At 36.7% G+C, this 20,232-nt stretch overlaps 1 protein-coding gene across 1 annotated transcript in view; it reads left to right on the top strand.

Annotated features, from left to right (window-relative positions):
• Positions 1 to 17,864, top strand: part of fxyd6 (FXYD domain containing ion transport regulator 6) — a 31,448-nt gene extending 13,584 nt beyond the window's left edge. Inside the window, exons 2-9 of the mRNA XM_051129820.1 lie at positions 4,724 to 4,777; positions 9,076 to 9,099; positions 9,207 to 9,242; positions 13,245 to 13,319; positions 13,710 to 13,746; positions 13,831 to 13,880; positions 15,077 to 15,115; positions 15,200 to 17,864. Of these exons, the coding sequence (XP_050985777.1) occupies positions 4,729 to 4,777; positions 9,076 to 9,099; positions 9,207 to 9,242; positions 13,245 to 13,319; positions 13,710 to 13,746; positions 13,831 to 13,880; positions 15,077 to 15,105 (300 nt within the window). The 5' untranslated portion in view covers positions 4,724 to 4,728 and the 3' untranslated portion in view covers positions 15,106 to 15,115; positions 15,200 to 17,864. The remainder of the gene's footprint in view (positions 1 to 4,723; positions 4,778 to 9,075; positions 9,100 to 9,206; positions 9,243 to 13,244; positions 13,320 to 13,709; positions 13,747 to 13,830; positions 13,881 to 15,076; positions 15,116 to 15,199) is intronic.
• Positions 17,865 to 20,232: the final 2,368 nt, after the last annotated feature.

Below are 20,232 nucleotides of genomic sequence, written 5' to 3'. Positions count from 1 at the left end.
TAAACTTTGTAACATATGGAATAAAATGTCAACCCATGAAGACGTAATAACGACTGTCAAGCTTTGGGGTGTTCATCGACTCCATCTACTTAAAGTATAATGTAAAGTTCACTTAATGAAAACTTATGAGTATACTTGCAGTAAAAAAAAAAATAAAAATAAAAAATAAAAACTACTAAACTAGTCGTTTACAGAGGCTATACTTCAGCGAGTACTAAACATGCTACTACAAGTATTTAATTAGTAAACTTTCAGTATACCTGTAAGTTCACTTTTAGTATAGTTGCAGTACAAGCTAAAAACACTGAAGTAAACTACTCAAAGTTTACAACTGTTATACTTTAAGTATACTTAAAAGTATACTTTTATATACTAGAAAGTGGGCCACTTTAGTCCCAAGGAGTATTGAAATAGTACACTTTCAAGTATTCTATTAGTACACTGATATTTGTATACTCACTACATAAAGTATACTTAATAAAATAAACTTGAAATAAAATAAGGTTGAACCTTTATGGTGAGGGATCTATAGCATTCTTGTCTCTGCCATTTCTAAGCTCTTTCAGTAGCTGTGGTCTGCTAACAGTCTCAAAGGCATCAGGGCTAAAGTGGAGAGAACAAAGATGCAGGTCTTTGGGTAGTTTTATTCGTCCACAGGCATCTTCCCATTCTTTTCTCCTCTTCTTATTGCTAAGAAAGCAGTGAAGACTTTGCTTCTCTTATTGTCTTCGACTGAAAATAACAAAAAAAGCCGCACAATTGGTAATGTTTGAACTAGCGACCTAAATCTGTGATATAGGAGTAGGGGTGAAGTAGTTTCATACACAAGAGGGTCTTTGGGACATGCCTTGGGTTCTCAATATATATTTGCACACTCGTTTGTTGAGCTGTATTGTATTATGGACATAAGTGTCGCATTACACGCTAAACTGAGTTAGGTGAGTCCAGTGTGAATTAGCATCGTGTTAATTTCATCAGTTAGTCCTGGGAACAACATTATCTCAGAATGACCCGGTTCCCTTTACAGGTTGACCATGACACCATTTCGGGATGATGGTGCCCTAGTTAACAGCAGGGTGGTGATGGCAGAATTGACTCTAAAAGGTCGAGAAGCAGCAGGAGTATTTGGTATTTTTAGTTTTAAAAATGTGCTTTTCTTTTGTGTGAAGACACCCATATGGTTGAACAAATATCCGTAATCTCTCTTTTTATACAGATGACTTGAAGCCTGTTCTGTTTGTGAACACTGGTGTTTTCTCATTTTGATATATTAGATTGTTTTTTGTGGCTTGTCTTTCAGAGGAACTAGAATTCTCACATGCTGGAGTGATGGATAGATTTCCTTAAGATTGGAAAGCTGAGCTCAACGACTGTGTTGTGATTTGGTGATTGAATTGTCCATTTGAAATTATTGTTCCTTTGATACAATCCATTTCCTGAAACACTCAGAGAAGAAGGATAAATGTCCTTCCTGTGGTCAAGGGCAGTTAATCTCCTCTACCCCATGTCATTTTCTTGTCGATGGCTCTCCAATGCTTAATGTTCTAGTAAATGACACTGCTCTGACTGGGTCCCTGAAAGCTGTCATAGGGACTGTGGGACTCCTGGCAAAATTCAGCAGTATCCTGCCCATGACACCAAATAAACGACTTTGTCCTTCTATAACAAATGTTGGTACAGTACTCGCTGACAGACAGCCAAAGAAAACAAAATGAATGTAAAAGGCAGACAGACAGTGAGACAGTTCATTTTGAAGTTTTTTTTTTTTTTTTATATTGTAAAAATATTTTTTTAAAATGCAAAAATGTCCATATGAACAATTTTAGAGATGTACAAATGCTTACAATTTCTTTAAAGTTTGTAAAATATTGCATTAATGGAATTAACAGACTGGTTTAAAAAATAAATAAATGGGATGTAGTATGCAAAAGTGTGTAAACATCTTTACATCTGTAAACTAAAAGCATTTATATTTTCATTTTAGATCCTGTCAATTTGTTTCTATATAGAGGCTTGCAGGGAAGCTACGACATGTTGCTGAAGGAGGTTCTGATAAACATTTGCATTGACCCATGTAGCTGTATAAGGCCCTGTTTACACTTGGTTTTAAGATGCATTTTGGTCGATCGGATCACAAGTGGAAAGCGCTAAATACAGGTGTAGTACAGGGATGTAAAACATTTTGAGCTTGTCCACTTTCAACCACTTCCAGAGTCGAAAATACATGTGGTCGAATGCATTCGAGCAGCCACTAAAGAACGCCAACTCTCAACCTGCTGAAATATTGACAGTTCAAAATCAATAGCGGCCACAATTTATTGCAAAGTACATTAAATGTGCGCCATCACATACAAAAATGCTTGAGCAACTGATGATCATTTTTCCACCAGGCCTGACTTCTAGTGTGAATCCACAGTGTTCGTCGGGGTCTTGAGGCTACTGAAACGAAAGCGGCTGCTCTTCGCATTTTTCTCCTTGGTCTAATTTTGCGAATGTGTGTATTTGTCTGAGCTTAATATTAATTTATCCCTCCTGCTTGTGTTTTGGCGCCAACAGAGGGATCCACCCATTCACCTTCCTTTGATGTAATCAGCACCACGGGTGTAATCTGGTCAGAAGTGGTCGAAAGTGGACAGAAGAGATGGATTAAAACAGCAGGTGTAAATGTGTCTCCATTGTCCACTTGTGATCAGATCAACCAAAACGCATCTTAATACCAAGTGTAAACAGAGCCTAAGAGGCCCAACTCCTGCTGCGGAAAACATCCCCCCAAACCGCGGTGGCGAACGTCGGTCCTGGAGAGCCGCAGCCCTGCAGAGTTCAGCTCCAGCCCTAATTAAAACTCACCTGTTGCTTTCTAGTAACCCTTCAGACCTTGATTAGCTTGTTCAGGTGCGTTTCATTAGTGTTGAAGCAACACTATGCAGGGCTGTGGCTCTCCAGGACCGACGTTCGCCACCCCACCCCAAACCATGCAACACCTTTCACTGACTTCTTTACACAACTGGGCTTCAGTCTTTCCTCAGTTTGATACCAAACAAAATGTTTCCCATCAGACCCAAATAAATTAAACTTTCTCTCATCACTAATATGAACTTTCAACCAGTTCTCCTTAGCCTTTTGAGTCTTTCTGCTGATGAGAGGTTTAGCCGCTGCAGAGTGCACTTTCAGTCCGAATTCTCTACCGAGACCTGTTCAGCGCTGAACTGGCAAGCAATTCCAGCTGCAGTGTTGAACCCATTTGATTACCCATTGAGAGTCTCTGCATTATCTCCTCTCGTGCATGTATCTTACATGGAGGACCAGCCTTTTTGGGGCCAATTACCAACTTCATCTGAACAACCTCCTGTTTCAGGCTTTCAGTCACCTTAGAGCAGCCAGTTATCTTGTAATCTCAGTGAAAATTAAAGGAATGTTTCCATTTAAATAGGGTAGGTCATATAATTAAGGAAATTAGCACCAGGTTTCAGATTAATACCAGTAGTTATCTGTGCCTGTTTACACCTGGTCACTTCATGCTTTGTCTCTGACTGGATAGCTATCTGATCGTGAAAAGACCAGGTGTAAATGCCCTCCGAAATGATTTCGAGACGCATTTAAATCAGATCAAACCACTTCAGGAGGTGTTCTGGGCGGCATTCCAGATGAAACTGGACATATGTAAATGCATCTGGTTGTTGAAATCACATATGCAAATTTTACTCCTCCCAAAATATTAAAATAATAAACATGTGAGAGCGCTTTATAGGCTATAGGGCATGTTATAGTCAGATATGACAGCGCTATCTGACTATAACAGATGAGTAGCCGAGTATCTCTTCAGCAAGCCGACATGCAAACTGTTACAAATGAAACTGAATGTAAGTTGCAGAAGCTCAACAAAAATTAGCTGAAATTAGCTGTTAATTAATAAAATAGCATAAAATGCAGTACATATCTTGCTTTCGTTGACTTGAACTTTGCATATAGCGCGGGAATTGAAGACCAGATTTACATCCGTTTTGCAAAGACACATTTATGTGGCAAAGTGTAAATGGAAATGTTTTAACAAATTAGATATCTGATCAGAGAAAACACATGACATGACCAGGTGTAAACAAGCCCTATACGTTTTCTCTAATAAAGCTCTTTGTCGAATATCAAATATTTTTATACTGTTCTTCAGAATACAATTAATATGTGAAATATGCTGAAAAGTCTTTTTACTCCTTTTATGATAACTTCAGGATTAAGCAGTGACCTTGAAATGTAGGATATTGCATGTTGTTCTCTAATTTTGATCTCCACTGTATGTGTAAGATATAAACCAAATTAGTCAAGATGTGATAATTAATTTTGGTCATACCACCCGATCCTGGCTATTACATGACAACTTTAACCCAGACATATCTTAAAATGGCAATCAATCAATTAATCAAATAAATAAATGCATGAATGTATGTTTATGAATGGAACAGATTTCAAAAACACAAGATGTGTATTTGTGATTTATGAGTCTATAGGGAGCCTAAATAGACTGATGCTGCCAGGCTTTCTGACTGTGCTATTGCAATACTGCATACAGTAGTCACAATAACAACATGCCAGTCAAGGACAGACGATAATCATGTTTATAAATGCTGTGAGCTTGTAAGAACTTTCTAGTCTTTCTGTAAGCATGTAACCCACTAACACCGATTCTCACTCTATTTACTATCTCTTTCTCTCTCTCTCCCAATTGCAGTTGCCATGGAAACTGTTCTGGTCTTCCTATTTTCCCTCCTAGTCTATGTGGTGGGTAAGTGCCCCCCTCCATTTCAGTCCAGACTCCCTGTGTCCGCTGGGATCTGAAAGAACTGGAAAAGGCTAGGGAAAAAGCCATGACACATTAGTGTCATCCTAGAGTTTTTACCTGACAATTTGATCAGTGACCTCTCCTAATCTGGGATCATGTGTGTGTGTTTGTGCGTGTGTGTGCACGCTCTCTATAGTTCTTCAGTCGACTCATCTAAAACTCTGTGTTTGTGCCATATACATGCTTTTACATGTCTGTGAATTGCTGTCCTGCTTTTGCCAAACAAACTTAATTTGTGAAATGAGAGCATCCATTTAAATAACACTCCCATCCATCTTAGTCCTCTGAGAGACTCCACCCTACCCATAATTAGGCCACATGAAACAGCCAGCACATGTGCACTAGATTCATACTCACACACAGAGCTCTCCACACTGGTAAAAGATTTATCCTTCAGCTTTGTCAACAAATCCATCGCCCACTGCTGAAAGCATGCACTGTTGACTGTGCATCTGGATATCTTTCACACTGCAACAACAAGGTTCATTCCTTGTTCCATTCTTGCCTCCCTCCGTTCTCCATTCTTTCCTTTCACTGTTTCTTCCTTTTTGTTCTTTCCTTCATTGTTCCTGCCTTCTTTCCACCTTTCCTTATTTCCTGCTTTCACTGTTTCTTTTGAATAGTCGCTTTCTTATATTAAACTTGGTAAATGACATATCATCTTAAACAACACGCTCTTAAAAATATAGGTTCCAAAAGGGATTGATGCCAAAGAAGAACAATGTTGGGTTCCCCAAAGAACCTTTCAGTGAACAGTTCTGCAAAAAGAAAGAAAGAAAGAAAGAAAGAAAGAAAGAACATTCCTCTATAAGGAACAATTTATGCAATGGAACATTTCCATGGATGTTAAAGGTTCTTCATGGAATCATAGATGCCCAAAATGAACCTTTATTTTTAAAAGGGTATTTCACCCAAAAAATAAAATAACCATATGATTTACTCACTCTCAAGCCATCCTAAGTGTATATGACTTTATAGTTATATTAAAAAAATGAAAAATGCTGCCTCTTTCAAGCTTTATAATGGCAGTTAATGGCTGTTGAGAATTAAATGGGGAGTTTTAAATAGGGATTTTTTTCCCTTCACAAACACTTCGATTATATATACTGAAGCAAATTGAAGCATTTGTGAAGGGAAAAAAAATTGTTGCAAAAATGAGTACACCCTCCTAAAAGTTAAATAATTCAAACAAACAAACAAACCAAAAAAAAAAAAAAAAAATGTGTGTGTAGGTTTAAGGCTATTTTTGATCAACAGGTAAATATACTGAAACAACACTTTTAAAGACAAGTAATTTCCTGACAATTAAAAGTGTTATTTAGCCTACTGTATCATACTCAAGACTTAATGCTGTCAGCAATGGAACCACTTGGGAGAAAACTGCCAGGTGACTTATTTCTTTGCATAAAAGAGGACAATGATACAAGAGGAATACCAAATTATTGTTTTAAGTGTGAAAATATAGCAGAATTAGCACCGACATTCAAAAACAATGGACTTGTGACAAGGCTCCTGAAATAATCAGGTCTTCACTTTAAGTTTTCATTTAGTGATGAGTGACTTTTTGCTAGAAAAAGAGCCAGAGAAATACCATGCAAGTGTCTCAGAGTTGGCAAAAGCTATGAAACGAGTGACACTTTATCTCACAGAGTACAATGCAGTCTGCAGAAGTGATATGCATGGTTGTTGTCACCACTAGAATTACCTACTGTAGTCAAAGCACAGTAAACTCATTTAACCTCTCCCAAGGCCATATTTACACAATATAGACTTCTGGGAATCCATACTCTGGTCTCAAGAGACCAAGTCAGTCATTTCGGATCCAAAATGTTCTGGTGTTGCTAGAGGAGGAGTACAGTGAGAAGTGGCTGGTTGCCACAGTGACATTCAGTGGTAGTAAACCTCTTACATAGGGATGTATGAGTGCTGAAGGTGTGAGGGAGTTGTGCTTTATCAGTGCTGTCATGAATTCACACACCACTGTGTAATGTAATATAAAAAAACTGAAATTACAGATGCTACCCTCCCCTCATTCCCTGCAATACTGGGCATTTTTTTCAGCATGACAATGAAGATATTCATTCTCCCAAGGTGAAAATCCTTCAGTGGACATGTATTTCACTCAGTCTTAGTGCTTTTGAGCAGCTGTGGGGGTTTCTGTAGAGACGAGCTGAGCAAAACTCCCTATTAAAGCCCAGGCATTTAAGGAAGCCATCCTCCAGGAGTTAAACAGGACAGATGTGAAAATTTGTCATGAACTTGTACACTCAGTACGAAGAAGTGTCAGAGCAGTATACTGATAGTTCTGGAGGGCATACTAAGTACTTGAATATTGTACATTTGCTGAGTTAAATCTAGGGTGTACTCATTTCTGCAATCTTTTAAACAAAATTGGATAATTTACTTATCTTACAGAAAGTATTGGTATATATTTTGCTGTTTTTATTAAGTATATGTTTGATACATTATAATTTTGCCATCTTTCCATGAAATATATTAGTGATCATTAAGAAAATACATATTTTATATTTATTTAGCGGGGGTGTACTCATTTATGCTGTGCACTGTATAATTCAATAAAGTTTTAAATAGGGGTATTTTTCTTTCACAAACACTTTGATTCGCTTCAGAAGGCCTTTATTTAAGTGGAGCACTTTTTATGATGGATGGATGCACTTTATTGTACTACAGAATATCAACAGCCATTCACTGCCATAATAAAGCTTGGAAAAGCCAGGACATTGTATTCGTCTGGGGTGAGTTGAGGGTGAGTAAAATTATGGGGTAATTTTCATTTTGGGTGAACTATCCCTTTAAAAGTGTATCAACACAAGCAACGGTTTCTGTCTTTCTGCAGTCGCATTAGAATACCAGTAAGCTTCCAATGTTAGTCATCGGGAACAGACCTTTGAAGACTGTGCTGTTTTCATAGTTGAAACCACATGAGAAGTACTTTAGTTTCACTTTTGTCCAATTTGTCAAAATCTTCAGCATTACTTCTGAGTGGCATTTCTGTAGACAGTGTGGAGTAATCGCTTCATCTCCGTCAGAATGTTATATTTGGTCCAAAGCAAATTTCTTAACGTCAGCGCATCTGGACATTGTACATTGTCATCTGGAATCTTATGTTTTGTTCACACGTAGCTTAAAAATGGTAATTTACTGGTAATTTTACAACCTCTCATCTTGGAAAATTGCCAGAAATTGAAGGTCCTGTTCAAACATGATCTCAAAATGATAATTTACCGGTAATTTTCAGACAAAGGTGGTGCATGTGAAAACCCCTCATAGTCTCCTCCTTACCTTCACCGTCCTTTTCTTCTCTTCATTCTTTCTTCTATCCTTTACATAGTATGTATGTTATTTTCCATCACCCTTTTTTGTCATGGTTTGTGTATTATGTTGTACATTCAGTCTTTCTGTACATACAGTCTTTTTTATTGCCTGTTTTCGCTCCATAAAGTTCTTCTGACCTTGGTCTCTCCCTTAGTCTGTTTCAGCTTTTGTGTGAGGGTGTGTAAAAAGAGGAAATATGTAATTTAATTTGTGAAAGTCAAATTACATAATCAATAAAGCTTTTATGGGGGGTAATATCCATCCAATAAACACCTTCACCTGTCAAATTATCCACTGCCACTTATTAAATGTCATATTAAGAGACTTGTTAATAGATGATTTGATTTAATAACAGACATGACAGGCTTGTATGTAAGACTGTTTAACTAAAAGCTCATTCCAGTTTGATGGTGATTCTAGTCTAGTATACAATCAAATCTGTTGTGACATAACATACAGCGAAAGTTAAGACTATTTTTAAAGCACAAATCCCTCGCTTGGAAAATACATTTTAAACTCAATTTTTTAAAGACAAATCAGTAAGATGTTAATCTATGAGTTTTTCCTCCTGTCTCACAGGCATCGATTTAGTCTAATGGATTCTTAGAGTTTGATATACAACAAATTGTATTGACCCTGTCAAAAAACCCTGTTATTATGCTTCAATTGAATCACATATTCATTAGGCAATGTCATATTTCTGCCAATACTGCATCTAGCTTTGGGCTCTATGATCTTTCTCAGCAGCAAAAACACCCACCACAAACAAATAACATAATGCAACACTCTTGTTTCAGTTATTGGATGTTTTCGTGAATATAGTGATCCATAATACTAACGATTCCACTCTGTTTTTATCTTTCCTCATAATGGTTTCTGCTCTCCGTATTGATCTTCTGTCTTAGCTTTGTCTGACTCTGCTGCCCAAGGTAAGTTATGCCTTATTTTATCTACAGCATTACCTCACAATACTATTTTACCATACATGCATATAGTAAGCCAACTGCTTCATGTGTAATTTCTGATTTTTCATCAGATGGAAAAGAGAAGGGATTGGAACCATTTGTATATGGTAAGAATCAATCCTTACAAAAGCTTACACATGTCAGTGTTTACTTACATAACCAGGATTATGTCAGTTTGTAGGAACATACTTCTTAAACAGCAGGTACTTAAAGACAGTGGAATATAAATGGTATCTTGGCTTCCATCACCTGTATATTCACACTTCATAAACGGTCATATTCATCTGAGCCTTCAGAATGCAATTACACTGATGCAGCATATCTAAATGAGATCTAAATTAGATTCCCCCCCCCAATTTTTCTATAGTGTTTACATTAACTAATTCAAGTATTTTGATAGTCTCCAGAATACTATTTAAAACCTGACAAATCGTAAATAATCCTTTGAAACATGGGTCACAATGGGCTCCAAAGTGTTTTGTATCCACTCAAACCACATTTGCAGCATGCAAACACATTGCATTTGTAGTGTAAACACTAATATATCTTGATGCATCTGTGAAGGACCGCCTACTCACCTGTCAATCAAATATGTGGTTAAACAAGGATCATAAGGTGTAAACAAAGCCTTAGTAAGGTCTCAGAAGTAAAAAAAAGATCACATCACACTCCCTAGGAACTTTGAGATGACATTATAAAGAAGAGAAAGATTAGAAAAGAAAAAGAAAAAATATAAACAACCTGATCTCATGACGAAAACGTACCTGTGGGAACTTTTTCGCAAGAAATACATAGTGTCATGTACATTTCGTGACATTCGATGTGAAATGTCCACTGAGTGACGCTACAAGAATGTTCGTTTTTTATACATACATATGGTACGTTTTATGTAATGCTGATTTTGTACGTGTCACCACAGTTCTGACTTGAAATGTCCGTTGAGTGGTGCTGTAACTCTAATGCTCTAATGCTTTTAATGACATTAAAAAAAAAAAAAGTGCCATCTGCACTACACCTAAACCTACCTAAAAGTATGAACAAAAGCAAATGTGACAAAAACGCAATCGCAAGCATGCCTTTTCATCTTGATTTTCAATCTCTCATCTTTAAGGTCTTTCATCGTAAGTTACGTTTTTATAGGATTCGTACCCAATGATTTTGCATCGTACGCTACAAATCAAGCAATGTTACGTCCAGTGTTATGCCCATTTTTGACTCCCTGCCAAATTATTACCCCTCTCGTTGAAATTGCTACATGATTGCCTAATCCTAACCCCTCCCCCATACTTAACCCTTAACTTACCAATACCAGGAGGGTAGTAATTTAGCGAGGGCCAACACCGGAAAGCATGTGAAAATGATTAAAAGTGCTCGCTGTTTTAATGTACACTCTTAAAAATAAAGGTGTTTTAAAAGGTTCTTCACAGCAATGCCTTAGAAGAACCATTTTTGGTTCCATTCAGTCAAAGGTTCTTTAAAGAACCATCTCTTTCTTACCTTTTTATAATCTGAAGAACCTTCTTTCACCACAAATTACCTTTTGTGAAACAGAACGGTTCTCCAGATATTAAAGGTTCTTTATGGAACCATTTAGACAAAAAAGGTTCTTCTATGGCATTGTGAAGCAGCTTTGTTGTTGTATCTATATTTGTATCTATATTATTGTATCTATTTTTCTTTTTCTTTCTTTTTTTTAAATGAATTTATTGCTATGTATTTCACATCCTACAGGTACGTTTTTATCATGAGATCAAATATGTTTTTTCACAGGTATTAGTATCTAACGTTTAGAAACACAAAATGTACAGTTTTGTATGTTTTTATTAATGCTGAAACGTACAATTTGGTCATATTTCAACACAAAAAAGTTGTAAAAACTGCCACATATACATATACGTAAAATATTTACAAATATTGTGTGTCATTAAGATATTTGTATAGATGCGCTTTTAGCATTTTTTTCAATAAGTGATTTAGATTTTTAGGCCTCTTAACTTATTCCCAAACCTAAACCAACCCATTTTACAGCGAATATAAAAAGAAAAAAAGTCATTGACTAAAATATGCATGGAAATGACTGTTTTAGTATAATATATTATTTTATATATATAACTTTTGAGTTTGTAATGACGTTTTGACATTGAAGGTCACTAAATAAATGATAATGAGATGAAAATCACTGAATAAAGATTTGAGTTTGTGACTGTTCCTTGCAGTTATATTGATTCTGAAGATTTGGATTACAGCGCACAAATAAAATTGATTCCTTTTGTAATTATGTTGCGTTTCTATTGCCAGTCACAGCACGTCGGAGAAAACGCCTTTTGTGTCCTATGGCAAACAAAGCAAATATTACAGGATAAGTAATGGTTAAATGATTGCAGAAATGTTTTAATTCATTTTAATTCATTTCATTTTTCATTTTAAGGTTTTAAAGTGTAGTCTTGTTTAACATTATGTATTCTTCAAAGTGAGTTGGCAGCAGAAATCACACAGAACAGATGCATATGAAGAGTTCAGATGCATAACCGGCTAAAAGCCATCTCGGTCAAAAATGAGATATTGATACTGAGTGAATGCTCCCGACACAGAATACGTCCATCAAACTCGCTAAATTCCAGCCTCAGCCCAATCAGAAGTACCGGTACTTACATAGAAACCTATACAAAGTAGCCTGAAAGAAATGCTAATTTTAAAGAAATATGTCAGATGGATTTAGGGGCTTTGTATCTGAACTCTTCATATACAGATACAGATATATTTCCATATTAAGTTAATGAGTAAACAATTTAATAATGCAATTGAAAACATAACGGCATTGATATGACAGCTAAATACAATAATTATGAAATTAATGTCATGATTTCAATATTCAAAAGGATTCATTTGTCTATAAAGGAGTTCACATGTAAATAATTTGAAATTTAGGTGTCGTCAGTACGTCAATATTGTAAGTTTAAATGCTGTAAATAAGGCAGTATTCTTCATTTTAGTGTCTGTAAAAGCGTAAGTAAATGTGTGTTTTGTAGAGATTTTATGAGATCATGAGATCATGTTGTTATAAAATTATTACAATTGCAGATACTACATTAAGCTTTTTAACCAGACGGGCAGTTGTCAGGTTAGAACCCAAAAGGCCAGTTTCTCACTGACAGAGCTCCAGAGCTCTTTGGCTGCCCAGACATCAACAGCCACTTCAACACTTCACAGGTTTGGCCTCTTTTCGAGAGTGGTTAGAGGCAAGCCACTTCTGAGCGAGGCCACAATTACAACATCATGCCTCGAGTTTGCCAGAAGGAAAACCTGCAATCTGCAGTCAGATTATTTTGTAGTTCAAGTCCAAAGCTTAGCTCTTGGGCCCACAAGCTGGTGTTAGGTTTTGACAGAAACAAATTTCAGCCTAACACCAAGGATAGATGGTGTTAGGCTGTGGATAGTGGTTAAAGTTACAGTTGAGTAAAGTAACCTTAACCCCAAATTGCTCCAGGGGTTTTCCATGAAAAAAAGCTTTGGATATTTATTTAATTTTGTTTATTTTTTTAAAGTATCTCCCAAAGAACTAATAACTAACACTGGCCTGGGGAGTTCTGTGACATAGTAGGTAAAGTTCAGGGCTAGTAACCACAATGTTGCATATGTGTAAATGCATAAGAATGACTTATTTAATTCAGAGATCAGTGTTTTGTGTTTTAAATAAAATAAAGATTACTGGGGTATACTTTTTATAAGAAAATATTATTTCAGTCTACCTACTTCAAAATTTAATGTTTAATTAAATGCTAATTTAATTTAACTTGCCATCTATCTACATATAATTCTGCATATTCCAGGTTGTATTTTTGAATATATTATTTATTTATTTTTATTTTAACTTTTAATTAAAATTTAGTAAATAAATGTATTTAAAATACAATTTAAAGCCCCATCCTATTTATTTATTTATTTTTGTTGTATGAATATCCTGTTGCATCTGAGAATGTAGCATTATACATGTAAACCGGTCTGCAAACTGAAATTCAGTTTTGCTTTGTTTTGTTTTTTCCTTCATATAAGCTTGAGGTTTCTTCACAGAAATCTCAGAACATTAAAATCCTTTATTTCTCACCCAGACTATGAGAGTTTGAGGATTGGAGGTTTGGCATTTGCTGTGGTGCTGTTTGCCCTGGGAGTGCTCCTTATTCTCAGTAAGAAACATTATTTTATTTAATATTTTTCACTCCTCATCTTCATTCAGAAGCGAAATCACTCAGATATTGCTGTAAAACAAAAGAGATCAGAGCACAATAGCCAAACTAAGCTGCCTTACAATAGATAGCATCAGTGCTTTTATTCAGCTGAGCATGAGATGAAGTTTTATTATGAAGTAGAGATGCATGAATATGTGTCACTCAGTGGCAGAGCTATAAATGAAGACAAGTTTGCTATCAACATGTCATGCGGGTTACAAGAATAACATATGTAAGGTATTATTATGCCTTATTATACCAGTCATTATCACAAAATAAAACCCAACAGGTCATTTGTATTGTTTGACATTCATCTGTTTGATTGTTTTGCTTGTGTTCACCCTGCAGGCCGCAGATGCCGCTGCAGTATCAACCAGAAGCCCAGGTTAGTCCTGTACAACCTTTCTGATTCTCTCTCATGTGTTGCATGGGTTTATAGCTATTTTCTTTATACTATATATTTTCTCAGGGCTCCAGGAGATGAAGAAGCTCAAGCAGAGAACCTCATGGTCTCCAAGGGTGAGATTCAGTATTATCTCTTATAATACAGGAGCATCTCAATAAATTAGAATGTCATGGAAAAGTTCATTTATTTCAGTAATTCAACTCAAATTGTGAAGCTTGTGTATTAAATAAACTTAATGCACAAAGACTGAAGTAGTTTAAGTCTTTGGCTCTTTTAATTGTGATGATTTTGGCTCACACAAAAACCCAACAAATTAGAATATGGTAACATGCCAATCAGCTAATCAACTCAAAACACCGGCAAAGGTTTCCTGAGCCTTCAAAATGGTCTCTCAAAAGTCCTCTTTTCAGATGAGAGCAAGTTTTGCATTTCATTTGGAAACCAAGGTCCTAGAATCTGGAGGAAGGGTGGAGAAGCTCGTAGCCCAAAATGCTTGAAGTCCAGTGTTAAGTTTCCACAGTCTGTGATGATTTGGGGTGCAATGTCATCTGCTGGTGTTGGTCCACTGTGCTTTTTGAAAACCAAAGTCACTGCAACCGTTTACCAAGAAATTTTAGAGCACTTCATGCTTCCTTCTGCTGACCAGCTTTTTAAAGATGCTGATTTCATTTTCCAGCAAGATTTGGCACCTGCCCACACTGCCAAAAACACCAAAAGTTGGTTAAATGACCATGGTGTTGGTGTGCTTGACTGGCCAGCAAACTCACCAGACCTGAACCCCATAGAGAATCTATGAGAAACAAGAGACCAAAAAAATGCAGATGAGATGAAGGCCACTGTCAAAGAAACCTGGGCTTCCATACCACCTCAGCAGTGCCACAGACTCATCACCTCCATGCCACGCTGAATTGAGGCAGTAATTAAAGCAAAAGGAGCCCCTACCAAATATTAAGTACATATACAGTAAATGAACATACTTTCCAGAAGGCCAACAATTTTTCTTTTTTTTTTTTTAATTACTGGTCTTATGATGTATTCTAATTTGTTGAGATTGGTGGGTGTTGGTGGGAATTGGTGGGTTTTTGTTAAATGTGAGCCAAAATCATCACAATTAAAAGAACCAAAGACTTAAACTACTTCAGTCTGTGTGCATTACATTTATTTAATACACGAGTTTCACAATTTGAGTTGAATTACTGAAATAAATGAACTTTTCCACGACATTCTAATTTATTGAGATGCACCTGTACACATTGGTCATCTTTAAACATTTTTAACTGCTGTTCTTTTATTATTTTTCCTCATAAAGCCAAGGAGACTCCTAAAGCAGAGAACTGAAACAGTCCAGGTACAAGATTTCCTTACAGAAGCAGAAATGACCGAGTGCAGAATGCTTGCTGTATTATGTAATATCGGCTTTATTTTTTCTCAGTGTTGCTGAGCACATAGCCGTGGCTGAACGACTTCACTGATGCTGCGGATGCTGATGATGATGAAGCTGATTCCAGACCATGGCTATGAGAGGAAAGAGAGGAGACAGAGAGTTGTTGGGGGAGGAGACTATGACTCGGATTTGTAATGGGCCAGTGTCTTGTACGTAGACCTCTAGTCCTGTCACGTGAACAGTAACCGTATCCGTCTTTCCGTCCGTACCCTTTTGCGACAGTCCGTCTTGAGTGAGTTGTTTTAGCAAAACTAGCCACTTTCTGCAGATCATTCTTAACGTTTTTGGCTCCTCCCCAACTAAACTTGTGTGTGTGTGTGTTGTTTAAAGGAACAGTTCATCCAAAAATGAATTATCTCAGTTATTTTTTATGTTGAACACAAAGAGAGAGAATATTAAAGATTCTTTATGTAGCCCTTATCATATAATGACAAAACTTTAAAAAAGGACATTTTTGGATGGACTGTCCCTTTAAAGAAAAAAAAAATAACTGTAACTCTTATTGTTGGTGAGACCACTTGTTATTGTTATTTGTGTCGCACCTGCTGTTTTTTCTCTTGTAGATTGTATAGATTATATGCACACATATTTAAAGTATTTAATATAAGTATTCATATGTGATGCAGAATATATATTTGAATACACAGTGTATGCATGTGTGCGCGCGTATGGATAGATCCTGTAGAGCTTGTGTGAATGCGTGTGTGGATGTACGTATACCCACATTCAGGGTAGTTCCTCCCGACAATCTTTCGATCATTGTACCCAGACCAAGCACAAAAACAGCACAGTACCACTACTGTACCGCAGGGGGCGCTATACCACTGTCCTCTGTCAGCTGCAACACTGCCGGGCTCAAAGCCCCCATTCGGACCCACAGTCTAAATGTCTGCGGCCTGAGAACGAGACCGCAGGAGCAGTTCACTTCACCATAGTGCCGCAAACCTGTGTCCTTTACCTTTACTATCACACGTCTTCTGTAGTGTATTCACTTTCTTAAAGAAATAGTTCACCCAGAAATGTTAATATTTCGTCATTATCTTCTCACCTTCATGCCGTTATAACTCAATAAAAAAGATGAATGTAATTGTTCTGTGGAGCACAAAAGAAGATAATTTCCTTAATGTCAAAGCAGCTGTTTGCCATACATGAAGTGCAAATTATATTAGCGCATTTTTTGCAACACATGCACTCAAGAAAGTTTCATCCCTGTCTAGTTTCTGCACTATTATTATTTAGTTACAACCCAAAAAAATGTCAGTTGTTGTCTATGAGAGAAGTTTGTTTGTTGACTGTGAAACAACAGGCCAGGGCAGTGTTGCCACCTTGTGGACGAACCAAACAGTACAAAATATACGGCTAGAAAAACATGTTAAAACAAAGTATACTTTGGCCTTACACTATGTCCAAACTACACGCGACACAACAAGATTCCAGCGACAAGCAATTTGGTCGCGATGTGACAGCATGACGTGACAGAAATATCACAACCATTCAGAAACGCAGAAGTGCACTCCATTCTCAATGAAATGGACAAGTTTAATTATGTAATTTATAAATATTAACTGTTTTATAACATTATTAAAACTACATACTCAGTGACTGATACCATTGTTGTCATGGAAAACGCTTGTTGGTTTGTACTGAGTTCGCAGTTTTAACATATATGTTTGCTTTAATTTATTTTCAAGATCTGAGGTAAATTATTGATTTCAGTATAGCTTAAAATGTCCAGCCTGATCTCATTGCAATTCGTACATATTTTACGATGTGGCTAATTCGTATGAATTCGTACGACCTCACTTGTACAAATTTATACGATTTTAGAAAAAAAACGTACGGATTTTACGAGTGGCACGTACTTATGAATTTGTACGAATTGCCTACACCCAACCCCGCCCCTAAACATAACTGTCACTGAAATTGTACAAAGCCATATGAGTGAGGTCATACTAACTGGCCACCTTGTAAAATATGTACGAATTCCCTGGTGAAAAAAACAGCATATGCTGGTAGGTATGTTTTGATGCTGGGATGCTGGTTAGGTAGGTTTTGATGCTGGTTTAAGCTGGTCCTTTGCTGGTTTATGCTGGTCCTTAGCTGGTTTATGCTGGTCCTTAGCTGGTTCATGCTGGTCCTTGACCAGCAACATGACCAGCTTAAACCAGCATCAAAACCTACCTAACCAGCATTACAGCATCAAAACATACCTACCAGCGTATGCTGGTTTTTTCACCAGGGTTGGTTGTGAGATAACTTTGAAATATGATATTCAAACTCACATTAGACACTTTTAACATCAAATAAAGTAAATAATCAGTACCTTAGATTATAATTGTCATAGTTTGTATGTTGTTGTTCCAGCTGTGACATTGAAGAAATTCTAAAATAGAAATTTTGCGTGTCACCATCACGATAAAAAACTCTGTTTAACATGGAAAATATACCTTTTATTGCGTGTCGCAGTGTCGCATCGTGTCGTTACACGGTGTTATATAGGAACTGGGACTAACTGGGACTAATTATTTTATATGGCTTATTTTCCACATATGATGATATGTATGTAAGGAACAGACTGGAATTTAAATCATTATTTCCTGAAAACCTCCAACGTAGTTCTCAAACATCATTCGGCGCTCTTCTACGTTAGTATGCGCATTTTGCATGATCAACTCTGCGCCATATTTTAACGTCCCTGGTGAAAAAAACAGCATATGCTGGTAGCTATGTTTTGATGCTGGGATGCTGGTTAGGTACGTTTTGATGCTGGTTTAAGCTGGTCCTTAGCTGGTTTATGCTGGTCTATTGCTGGTTTATGCTGGTCCTTTGCTGGTTTATGCTGATCATGTTGCTGGTCAAGGACCAGCATAAACCAGCAAAGGACCAGCATAAACCAGCTAAGGACCAGCATAGACCAGCAAAGGACCAGCTTAAACCAGCACCAAAACATACCTAACCAGCATCCCAGCATCAAAACATAGCTACCAGCATATGCTGTTTTTTTCACCAGTGTTTGTTTTCGGCAAACGACTTAAATTTCAATCTGACATTCCAGAGCTATGGTAAACTTCAGATTTTATGGCTTTCATGGAGTAAAAAAATGACAGAATATTACTTTTTTTGGGTGAACTACCTCTTTAATATCACTCGTATTTATAAACACTGTTCAATGGGACCAAAATGTCGGCCTCTAAAGAGACCAACCTTCGCATTTGTATGCGTCTACGTACGTATGTGAGTGTGTGTGTGTGTTGTTCCACACATCACTTGCTGTGATAAACTTATGAGAGCTGTAGAAATGTAGGTCAGTTTATATAAAGAAAGAAGCGTTTCACAGAATATTAATCATATGTATTCAAGAACACAGTCTAACGCTACAGACGCTTCGCTATTAGAGAGGAATTTAATACATATTCGTCTCATATCTGTGCAGCTGCTGTGTATGGCCGCTCTTCGTGCTTCGAAATAAATAAAGTCTTTGTCTGACACAGGCATCGGTGTGTGGATTCGTTTTTATGTGTGTGTGTATTTTTTAGGTATCTGAATAGAGATACTAAGCCTCAGTCAATCTCTTCTCGTCTTCTCTTTCCTTTAAAAAGGTTATGCATCACCCGGCAGAAGAAAAAAAAACGTCTCTCTTCAATACGTCAGGTAAAATTTTATTTAAGACCCTCCAGACTTAGTTATCCATCAGAATGATCGATTTGACACCACTGTAGCGCCTTGTCCCGCGTTGTTGACTAAAAGAATGGTTTGAAGTCAACACCGACGTCTGAAAGCTCTCTGAGGTCCGTCGCGTATACTTCAAAGTCGAGACAGAAAATGGCCACGATCACTCCCGGCGTTTTATACTGTGATGTACTGTGACTTCCCTTGGGCAATGATTCCAAAGGTTGGGCTCAGCGGTATTTTATCATAGTTTGAAGGCCAGTGTTTATGGGCTAATAAATGTGTTTCAAAGAATGTTGGGGTGGTGAGATTTACGAATACTCTGGGAGGCAGGGAGGGGTAGAGGGATGAAATACACCTGGACTAAAAACACACTCTCACTTTAGCCAAGACGTCTGGAGGAAGAGGAGTTTTCCACAGTACAGGTGAGCTGAGATGGGAACTGTTATGGATTTTTAAAGAACTCCAGCCTTTCTAAAATGGTCAGATTTGACAAGAACAAGTTTTTATTGATTTATTGTTCATGACAAATGAGGTTTGGGACATTTGGGGCATGTTAGGTTGCATGTTCATGCTCATGTTCTGTCGACATTTACTTTGTAGGGGGCACAGAGACTTCTGCATAGTTTCAAAATGACCTTGTTATAGTCCTCTTTAATTATTTTCAAATGTTTTACAAAATTTAGTCAAATGATATTTGTGTGAATCTTCAACTCTCTGCTTGTTATTAGCATTATTTTGCTTATTTTTCTGGCCGCTTGACAGTTACAAAAAATAACCATGGTTTTATTATAGTAAAAGTGTAGTAACGGTAGTAATTGGCGTATTACAATTTGTATAACCTCAATTTTACTACAAATACCAAGGTTAAACTACAGTTAGTGTAGCAAAACCATGGTTAATTTATGGTTGTTATGGTTTAATTACAATAACTGTGTTTCTGTTGTTGTTTGTTTTGTTCTTTTTTGTAGTAAAACCATGGTTATTTTTCGTAAGGGGAAATCTAGGATGATTATTAAATTTGGCGTCAAAATACATGTTGAAAACTACAAAAAAAAAAATAAATAAATTAAAAAATAAAAAAATCAAACGGATAAGCGGATAATTGTAATTTTGAGGCTGGGTAAAAAAAATAAATAAATACATTTAAATAGCATTTTTAAAAACTTAAAAATTTATTTATTTATTTATTTAAAATTCAATAAATCACATAGGACAGCAGGTCAGCAGAATTTTCTCAGTAAAATAAATAAATAAATAATATTAATAATAATAATTTGGGGGTCCATGTGATACATGTGATAAACAAGTACAATAAGTATCTAACAATTTTTGGGTCAACAATATTTTCA

Source organism: Labeo rohita, chromosome 15 (assembly GCF_022985175.1).
Source record: "Labeo rohita strain BAU-BD-2019 chromosome 15, IGBB_LRoh.1.0, whole genome shotgun sequence".
NCBI classification, from domain to species: domain Eukaryota; kingdom Metazoa; phylum Chordata; class Actinopteri; order Cypriniformes; family Cyprinidae; genus Labeo; species Labeo rohita.
The sequence above is the reverse complement of the archived record's forward strand: the minus strand, read 5'-3'. Positions and strand labels throughout refer to the sequence as shown.